Source organism: Salminus brasiliensis, chromosome 19 (genome assembly GCF_030463535.1).
Source record: "Salminus brasiliensis chromosome 19, fSalBra1.hap2, whole genome shotgun sequence".
Classification (NCBI taxonomy): Eukaryota; Metazoa; Chordata; class Actinopteri; order Characiformes; family Bryconidae; genus Salminus; species Salminus brasiliensis.
The window spans coordinates 29,760,262-29,769,701 of NC_132896.1; the positions used below are offsets into that span (position 1 = coordinate 29,760,262).

The 9,440-nt window shown below is 43.9% G+C and overlaps 1 protein-coding gene across 1 annotated transcript; it reads left to right on the forward strand.

The window, feature by feature from the left end:
• Nucleotides 1-308: 308 nt before the first annotated feature.
• aldob (aldolase b, fructose-bisphosphate) lies at nt 309-5,328 on the forward strand. The gene is made up of 9 exons (XM_072663307.1): nt 309-385; nt 943-1,055; nt 1,593-1,804; nt 3,309-3,363; nt 3,477-3,637; nt 3,824-3,907; nt 4,042-4,216; nt 4,341-4,540; nt 4,936-5,328. Exons 2-9 carry the CDS (start codon nt 944-946, stop codon nt 5,029-5,031), a joined length of 1,095 nt encoding a protein of 364 aa, XP_072519408.1. The 5' UTR covers nt 309-385; nt 943; the 3' UTR covers nt 5,032-5,328.
• Nucleotides 5,329-9,440: the final 4,112 nt, after the last annotated feature.

A 9,440-nucleotide genomic window follows, 5' to 3' on the forward strand; every position in this document is an offset into this window, starting at 1 on the left:
TGAACCACTCATTTAAGACATGGCTAGGTGTATGTTGGGGGCATAGAAGAGCATGCATGTGTTCACCCATACAGGCAGGTAGTATATGGGCCTACGTGCCATTAATGGAAACTACTGCAAAGATATGCAACAACAAAAAAAACTTCTGTCAGCCCAAACCACAGTTCTGGCTTAGCCTGTGCTCACACACCCCTGCCCCACTGCCCTAGCCAATGGCCGGAGTGCTCCTAGCCCACGCCCGTTTGGCCCAGCCTCCACCTCTGGGGTGGATAAATAGCACTAGGCTCGACTTGCTCGGTGCAGCCTGAGCTGGGGCAACAGCAAGAGAGCAAGTTCTTCATTCCTGCATTCCTGCTCGCCAGACGTGCACACAGACCATCAGCAAGTAAGTTAAGGGTGCTAACCCTCACCTCTTTTAGGCTAATGCTATTGAATATGACAGCTCATTCTTGCACGCGCTCCTAACCCAGCTGAGGTTATGCAGGATTCAGTTGCATTGCATTGCATTTTGCAATTGATCTTTTTATTGGTGCAATAATCTGCTGCCTGCCAAAATGATCGTGGGTTGTTTGAGAGAACCAGGAAGAAGGTTATCGACTAACATGTGCAGTCGTAGCGCAGTGGCATGCTCGCAGATGCGTTGCACACGTAGGCAGTCTGTTGAAATCTGTCCCCTGTGGCTCAAACTCCAGTAGAAACTGGTCTCTGATCAGCCTGTCTCCCTTCTGGATAATCTTAAAGTAGTTTGGTTAGAGGGAGGAGCCAGTTTATCTGCTTTCTCGACTGAAGTTCAACCTAGGCACCTGGTCAGGCCAAATATTTGCTAAACGTGCAGGAGAGCACAGCATTAAGGTCATGCAAGTACTGTCTATTGCAGATTATCTATCATATCATATCTAACTATCATTTAAATCTGTCATGTCTCATTTCTGCTCTTTTCAGGATGACCCACCAGTACCCATCGCTCTCTCCTGAGCAGAAGAAGGAGCTGGCCACTATCGCCCAGCGGATTGTGGCCCCTGGAAAGGGTATCCTGGCTGCAGATGAGTCCACAGGTCAGAACGTGTGGTATCTCAGCTGAGCCTTGGTTAATCATTGTTTATTCGGAAGGGGCTTGATGTAGGTTTTATCTTCTGGGCCCTAAGAGCACAGCAAGGCAGGTGGTTACATAAGAGGACCACCTTTGAGGCTTTTGATAACTCCTTATTTTAATGGTCCCTCGTTTTGTAGATTATCAGTTTATCTTCAGCTTCAACCTTCATGCAAAAACTCATCAAATCTATCAACCCTAAACCTAAAACAACCTTTACACAGGTTGACGGAACATCTGTGAAGACCACCACACGAAAGCATGACCAAGGCCTTCTGCATAAGAGATGGCCTCTTTCACACATGACTCACTTATTAAAAGCTCTTCATAGTGTGTGACGTCTGTTTCCAGACGGATTTGAGAAATTAGCCGTATCCAGACAGTATGACCGCTGATACTGTGTCTACATTCGCTGCGGATGTAATGTGGGGTTGCAGGAACTGCAAGACAGATCACTTGATCTATTTGTAATAATGAAGCATGCAATTTCTTCATACTTCAGGCACCATGGCAAAGCGCCTGCAAAAGATCAATGTGGAGAACACCGAGGAGAACCGCCGCTACTTCCGTGACCTCTTGTTCTCCGTTGATCCCTCCATTTCTGAGAACGTGGGAGGAGTCATTTTCTTCCATGAGACCCTGTATCAGAAATCCGACAAGGGTGTCCCATTCCCCAAGCTCGTCAAGGACAAGGGCATCGTGGTTGGCATTAAGGTACTGATCCTGTACAGGGAGGAAAACCCTGTTCCTGTGTGTGTGTGTGTGTGTGTGTGTGTGTGTGTGTGTGTGTGTGTGTGTGTGTGTGTAAAATTAAATGTGCATTTCTTGCTGTTCAGATACCTGTATGCTATCCCAAGCCAGTCAGGATGGTGTCTTTTTAAGTTTAGTCCTGGGGACCCACTCTCTTGAACAGATTCAGTTGTGCTCTGCCCCCTCAACACCCCTGATTTAGACCATTTAAGGGCTTGATAGTTAGGCCTGGACTGAGGGGTGGGGGTACAGATACAGGGTATACATAGAACCTCTTTGGTTGGACTGTGACTGCTCTGTTAATAAGAAGCTGTGCTTGTTTGCTCGTTCTGCTCTTCATGCTTGCATGCTCAGAGTACACTTAATCAACAGTTTCTTGGTCAACGGTCAAAGTGCACCTGTGCCCAGTGATCAAAGAGCAGGTGGAGTATTCCAGTCCGAAGTACTGCACAAGAGCATGTGTATTCTTCACGGTCTTTCTGCCTCCGCATGACCAGAAGATGGTCTTTGTTCCTTCTTTGCGACTGGTTGGACCAGTTTTTGAGACACACGTGCTTCTGCGTTTATTATAAATATGTGAAAGGTCACCGGAAAACCATTATTACTCAGCGAAGACTGAAATGAGCTTCTTTAGGGTTGCACTGGCGCTACTGGGCTAATGTAGATACGAAGCAATGAAATTCCACCTACAAGATTTAAAAGAGAAAGCTTCAGTTAAAGCCAAATAAGCTCATTTAAAACACTAAACATGTTGGCTGGTCAACTATGTTTGGGGTAGTGGAATTTTTATTTTTATGAACCAATTCTTTAACCTTTTGAACCCTAGGTTTATTATTCTGTTATTAATCATAATGCACAAACTACTAGGTACTATTTGGTACCAGTTACATTTACATTTACGGCATTTAGCAGACGCTCTTATCCAGTGCCCATAGCTATTTACCCAAGAAAACCTCAGCTAGTTAGAATAGACTAATAGTTCAAAGATACCTCTAAGCTTTAGACATTACTAAGCACAAATAATAAGGTGACCATAGTACTCTGCTATTCGTCCAAGTATTCTCGGAAGAGGTGGGTCTTCAGTTTGTGTTTGAAGACAGCGAGCGACTCGGCCGTTCGGACACCCAGGGGAAGCTCATTCCACCACTTCGGTGCCAGGACAGAAAAAAGCCTGGACGCTTGTCTTCCGTGGATTTTGAGGGATGGCGGGTCGGGCCGAGCCGTACTTGAAGCTCGAAGGGCTCTGGGTGCGGATCGGCTTTTGATTGGCAGTTTCCATCAGGGCGCTATTTTAGGGTCTGTGAAACTGATGTTAACTATGAAAGTACTGCAGTGATTAGGGTGAAGAACTGAAGTGTGGGTCTAAGGCGTTTCACAAAGCATGCTCTTGTTCACAGGGATTTTCAGTTGAAAATTCTTCATCCAGAAATGTAGTACATGCCTTGACTATGTGCTCTTGTGCCACCAGGTGGACAAAGGCACAGCCGGACTGAACGGAACAGATGGAGAAACAACGACACAGGGTAACTCTAATGTGATGATCCATAGATGCATCTTCACAGCAGACGAGTGTTTAAATAGCTTTTCATAAAAAATGTCTGCCTTTGAGTAAACGTCTTCTTTCCGTGTCCATCAGGCTTGGATGGTCTGTCCGAGCGGTGTGCTCAGTACAAGAAGGACGGCTGTGACTTTGCTAAGTGGCGCTGTGTGCTGAAGATCTCTGATGGCTGCCCCTCTGCCCTTTCCATTGCTGAAAACGCCAACGTACTCGGCAGATATGCCAGCATCTGCCAACAGGTACTTCCCAGAGCACTGACTAGCTTTGACATTAGTCCATCAATATTGCACTACAGACGATGACGGTCTTCATATGAAAAAGAGGAGCTTACATTCTTACATGAAACTACACCATCAATTTCAGCTTTCAGTGCCCCCTGTCCTTCTAAATACCCCTCTTTTGAATATCCCTTTCCTTTCCCTTAGAATGGATTGGTACCTATCGTTGAGCCTGAAATTCTTCCAGACGGAGATCATGACCTCCAGCGTTGCCAGTATGTTACGGAGAAGGTGAGCTTGCTTCAAGATGACCACTTAAAAGGCTTTCAAAAAAAGAAGGAAAATGGGTGGTTATATAAGACACACCTGACAGGCTCGGAACCTGCTGCAGTCTTTCTAATCTTTCTTCGCCTTTGCTTCTTCAGGTCCTTGCTGCTACATACAAGGCCCTGTCTGACCACCACGTGTATTTGGAGGGAACTCTGCTGAAGCCCAACATGGTCACAGCCGGACACTCCTGCCCCAAGAAGTACACCCCACAGGAGGTTGCCATGGCAACTGTCAGTGCCCTCAGACGCACCGTGCCCGCTGCCGTACCAGGTAACTGGAAGGCTTTGGCCTTTTTTTTAAAGATTTCTCAGCCGAAGAGGAACGGTTCCTTGTTTTAATCCATGTTCACCATTAACCTGTTTTTATATGTTCTTATTTGTTTATTAATAAATAGGCATCTGCTTCCTGTCGGGAGGACAGAGTGAGGAGGAAGCTTCGCTCAACCTGAACGCCATCAATCAAACTCCACTGCACACACCTTGGAAGCTGACCTTCTCCTATGGCCGGGCTCTCCAAGCTTCAGCCCTTGCTGCATGGAAGGGAAAGACAGAAAACAGGAAGGCTGCCCAGGATGCTTTCTGCACCCGTGCTAAGGTGAGCAATGGCCCAAGACAGAATAACTAAAGCCCAAATGGGGTCACAACCAGGACAAGAAGGGCTATGTCCAAGACAGTGTACAGATGTTTTTATTGCTTCTAAAGCTGTCCCTTTAAGAGTCCCTCCCTTGACTTGTCTCTCCCTTTTCTGTTTTCTCTAATTTGTAAAAACAGAAAATACATCTATTATATTCATGTTCTGGCTGATCAGTGTATATATATAAAAAGAATACATAAATAGCCATGTTAGAATGTACTGAATCTGTTTTCACATTAAAGACCACACAGACTCTAAATGAGGGGAAAAACAAATGCTGTGTGGACAGCAGATGCAGACCTGGCACACTGGTAACACTCTTGTTTTTTTTGTTTGTTTTCTCCCCCCCCCCACAGATTAACAGTCTGGCGTCTAAAGGCGAGTACAAGCCCACAGGCCAGGCCAACCAGGCTGCCACACAGTCTCTCTACACTGCCAGCTATGTCTACTAGACCAAACGATCTACCAATAATTCCAGCCTTTACTGGACCACACTACGAGAAACCTGCAAAGTGACCAAAAAACTGTTCAAGGAAACATTATAATGTTAACTTGATAAATGAACCTATTAACTCTGCAAATGCAGATTTCTAATGTCCCGGTTCTACTGACTAATGACCAAATCATCAAATGTATAAAATGCTTTTCCTGTTTGAACTGGATTTCACTGACTTCAGACTGCCTTGGACTTTATTGACATTTGCTGGACCAAGGTTCTTTGAATTTTGGAATAAATGAGAGGAAAGTAACTTGCTGTTTGTTGTTGTTGCTTTTTCATCTGTAATATTTTTCTAGTGTGAGAGAATCTGAAACATTTGTGAATTTTAGATAAAATTGAGGGTCTAGGCCTCTTTAAGGTGACACTTCTGAAATGGTGGAACTGTGGATACATCGGAGTTAGTAGCCTGTTTCAATGTGTTTTGTTTTTTGGGTTTTTTTCAACCCAACTGTCACCTTAATTTCAGTCATTTCTATGGCTGTGTTATCCCCAGGGACTGAACTGGTGATCTTCTGATGACTGGGCCAATTATTAGACCGTTGCACCACTTGGACGCCCTCGGCCTGTTCATTGTTGAAGTTCTCTGTGATGCTCAGGCAAAACAAATTTAAGATGCTGTGCAGGTTATTCCTTCTAGCCTCATTCAAAGCTGTCCTTCCCCAGATGTCTTTCACCTAAAAGATTGAGAACAGACAGAATACTAAAGGCTGCCAGTAGAGACCAGTTTAACAAAACAAGACAGGGAGATGGGAAATGTATGAGCGAAACCAGCCATTAATACATGGCGAATATGCAGCCATATGTTTGTTTGCTGCATACCAGAGGGATAGCTCCATACTGCAGCAGTTTGGCCACCATTTGAGGGTCTTTGTTCATCACCGCGGCATGCAGAGCAGTCCTGCCGTTATAATCCCCCTGGTCCATGTTCACACCAGCCAAATACCATGCATGCAAAAGCTGATAGTCCGCTGTCTTGACGGCCCTGGTGGAAAAAGACTCACAATAAACTTAACAGCTTGAACGAAATTCATGAAGAAAATTATGAACAAAGAAGGAGACAGAAACTGACTTGATAACCTCTATTGCAACTTTCTCTGGCTCCAGCATAACAGATGCTCCCATAAACATTAGGATCTTGATTATATTAGAGTGTCTGAAATATCAGTATACATACACATCAGAACCCTTTTTATGCAAAGCATTGTATTCGTGACGAAAATGTCTGTATTAGCTAACTCACATCATTCACCAATCAGCCATACATTAAAACCACTTGTCTAATATTCTGTAGGTCCCACCTGTGCCATCAAAACAGCTCTAACCCGTCAAGGCATGGACTCCACAAGATCTTTGAAGTTGTCCCGTGATATTTAGCACCAATATGTCAGCAGCAGATCCTTTAAGTTCTGTAAGTTCCAAGGTGGGGCCTCCCTAAGTTGCTTCAATGAGCCATGGGTGCTCATGACCTGTCGCCACTGCTTGGTTGTCCTTCCTTGGAGTACTTTTGGTAGGTATTGACCACTGCATACTTGACCTGCCAAAAGACCTGCCTGATGTTTTGGAGATGTTCTGTCCCAGTCGTCTAGCCATTACAATTTGGCTCTTAATTCTTCTGCTTGCCCATTTTTCCCTACTTCAACATAACAATTTTAAGAGCTGACTGTTCACTTGAGCCTAATATGTAGATCCCACTCTTGAAAGGTGCATTGTAATAGATAATTGGTGTTATTCCTTTCACAGTGGTCTTAATGTTATGGCATATTGGTGAAGATTATAGATTCTTATGGAATTGTTTAAGAAAATCAATTTCTACTCATTTCTCATAAATAGTGGCTGTAAATGTGTCTGGGATTAATATATTAACTTTTTGTAATCTAACGTCCCAATCTAACATCCTAGACATGGGCTAATATACAAGCTACAAGCTAACATGCTAGTCATGATACAGTATAACAATAAGCTGCAATTTGATTAAATTCATTGAATTGTTTCATCTCTGTTACAGAAAGAACAGAATATTCAGCACAGCAAATTAATTCACATACTTGGATTTGATGGCCAGGTACAGTGGGGTGCAACCATGCCGATTCTTTAGCTGAGTTGTTGCTCCTTTAGACATCAGATACTTGACCATGTCAAATTTCCCATTCTGACAGGCTTGGTGCATGGGGGTAAAACCGTCGTAATCCTGGGAATTGACTTCTGACTGGGATCAAATTATAAATATAAGTGACCTATATCTGATTGTAATGTCAATGGATCCAATGAAACGACACACTGATATGCTTAAGCAACAGTGTACAGGCAGAAAGACGCGTGAAATCCAATCTGACCAATAACATTCATGTTGCATGCCAACAAATTGGATATGCATCACATCTGACAAGTCCACAGAGCCCTAAACAATCAGATCGTAATCACATTACGGCACAAGATTTGAGTCACTTCAGCCAGGTAATGTAAGCGTAGCCTTAGTTCTAAGATTGGAAAAGCAGAAGTAAGGAGAGAGACTAACGTGCCAAGTCAAATTCAGCCAGGATGCCATGTACTATTCTTTGGATAAATGGCCATAATTAACAACACTGATCCAGAGGGGTTGGAGGGGTATAAAGCCCCCAAAACATTAAGCTGTGGAGCAGTGGGAGGGAGTTGGGTATGAGGTGGGTGGTGATCAACCAAACCTTGTAACCTCAAATCCTCAGAGCAATGCTCCTCCAAAATCTAGTAGAAAGCCTTCTTCTGTGGACAGTAGAGACAGTTACTCCAACATAAATTATTTTTAAGCAGGTTTTAAACAGGTGTCCCAATACTTTTGTCCATATAGCATATCTCATTTAGATAAGATTTTGAAGTGCCACATTAATAAATAACGACTTAATCGGTTCTGTGCCACACTCATCTATCAAATTGCCATAATTAACAACACTGATCCAAACTGCCTGACTGGAACAATACAGTCCTAAAAGATTACTGGCTGTAATCACGGACATTTGTGCTTAGCATAGCAGCCTTGACTTGTCCTCCCATTGAAGCAAAATATTGCAAAAAAATAATTAAATTATAAGACAAAAATAAACAAGAACATGTCATCATCATGAAACAAGCCAATGGCTGACACAGTCCTAAAGTAAAGAAGAATGTGGATAACATGACATTTGCAGTCTTAAAAAGACCAGATTAGACCATTTTTGCTGTCCTGGGCATCTGTTGACTATGCATGGCTGATCCAAAAGAACGCAGGGATTAGCATTGGCTTCTTTAGAAGATACAAAACCAGCACAACACATGCCACGATCGCACCATTTTGCATATAAACGGAAGCGAACAAAATGAGTCGAACAAAAACACCCTTGCCACAGAATACCTCAAAAATGATGCCCAACTCAAACTGCTATTCAGTTTTGCATAATCTGTCCAATGCACATAGTTCTGAGGTAAACAAGGAAATGGTACACAGCATTCTTGCCTCTCTTTATATCAACAGCTGCTCTAGTTGGCTACAGATAAATAGGGGTCATGTCTTGATGGATTTCAATGGCTGCTTCAGGTTGCTACACTCTGTCCAACAAGCTGTCAAACGTAGGCCATTCTGTGACGTAAATCTGATTCACCATTTCCATCCAACAACTAATGGACTGAACCACGGAGCTGAGGTCAGTGGAGACAAGAAGAGGGTGTGAAATCAGTCGCTGGCTCTAAAATAACGAACTCCACCTAAGCTCCATCCGCCTTTTCCCTTTCCCATGCTTGAGGCGTCACAAAGACAAAGCAAAATTAGCAAGACAAGACATGGTGGACAAGGAAGACAAGTAAAAAGCAAAAAGCACAAGCCGTCTCTTCACACAAACAAACAGCATCCTACCTTCTGAAGAATCTCCTGTAAGGAGACAAAGTCATCGTTCTCCACACAGCCACAGGCAAAAGAGGGCATCAGCAACGGCAAGGCTTCTCTTCGCTTCTGTGTTGTGGAAGACACGTACCTTTCAACTCAGTCCAGGATCTAACATCAACTGCAAGGATACAGTGAAGTGGAGAGCCTCACCTCAGGGGTCTTATTTTCGAGCCATGAAAATTCGAACACTTGTTCCACTGAACGGAGGAAGCGCCTGTCACGGGTCACAATGCCCACAATATGTATGCGCTGGCCGTATACTTCCTCAGACTCATCATCTACGGCAGAACATTCAGCACAAGTGGGAATAATGAGAAGACCGGAAGACATAGAGGAGACGCCAGGTGACAGTTACGCATTAACCCTGGCATGAGTGGGTCACTGCATCTACATTTAGACCTTTTGGCCTTCCATCATCCTTCAGTTCTCCCAGACAGACTCCAACCAATTGCACCCATTGCTGACACAGA

What these genes read in the sequence shown, in the direction of transcription:
- aldob (XM_072663307.1), top strand. Translation starts at nt 944, where the DNA reads ATGACCCACCAGTACCCATCGCTCTCTCCTGAGCAGAAGAAGGAGCTG. An exon ending in GGCTGCAGATGAGTCCACAG is followed by an intron (nt 1,056 to 1,592) that starts GTCAGAACGTGT and finishes TTCATACTTCAG; the next exon opens with GCACCATGGCAAAGCGCCTG. An exon ending in GCATCGTGGTTGGCATTAAG is followed by an intron (nt 1,805 to 3,308) that starts GTACTGATCCTG and finishes TTGTGCCACCAG; the next exon opens with GTGGACAAAGGCACAGCCGG.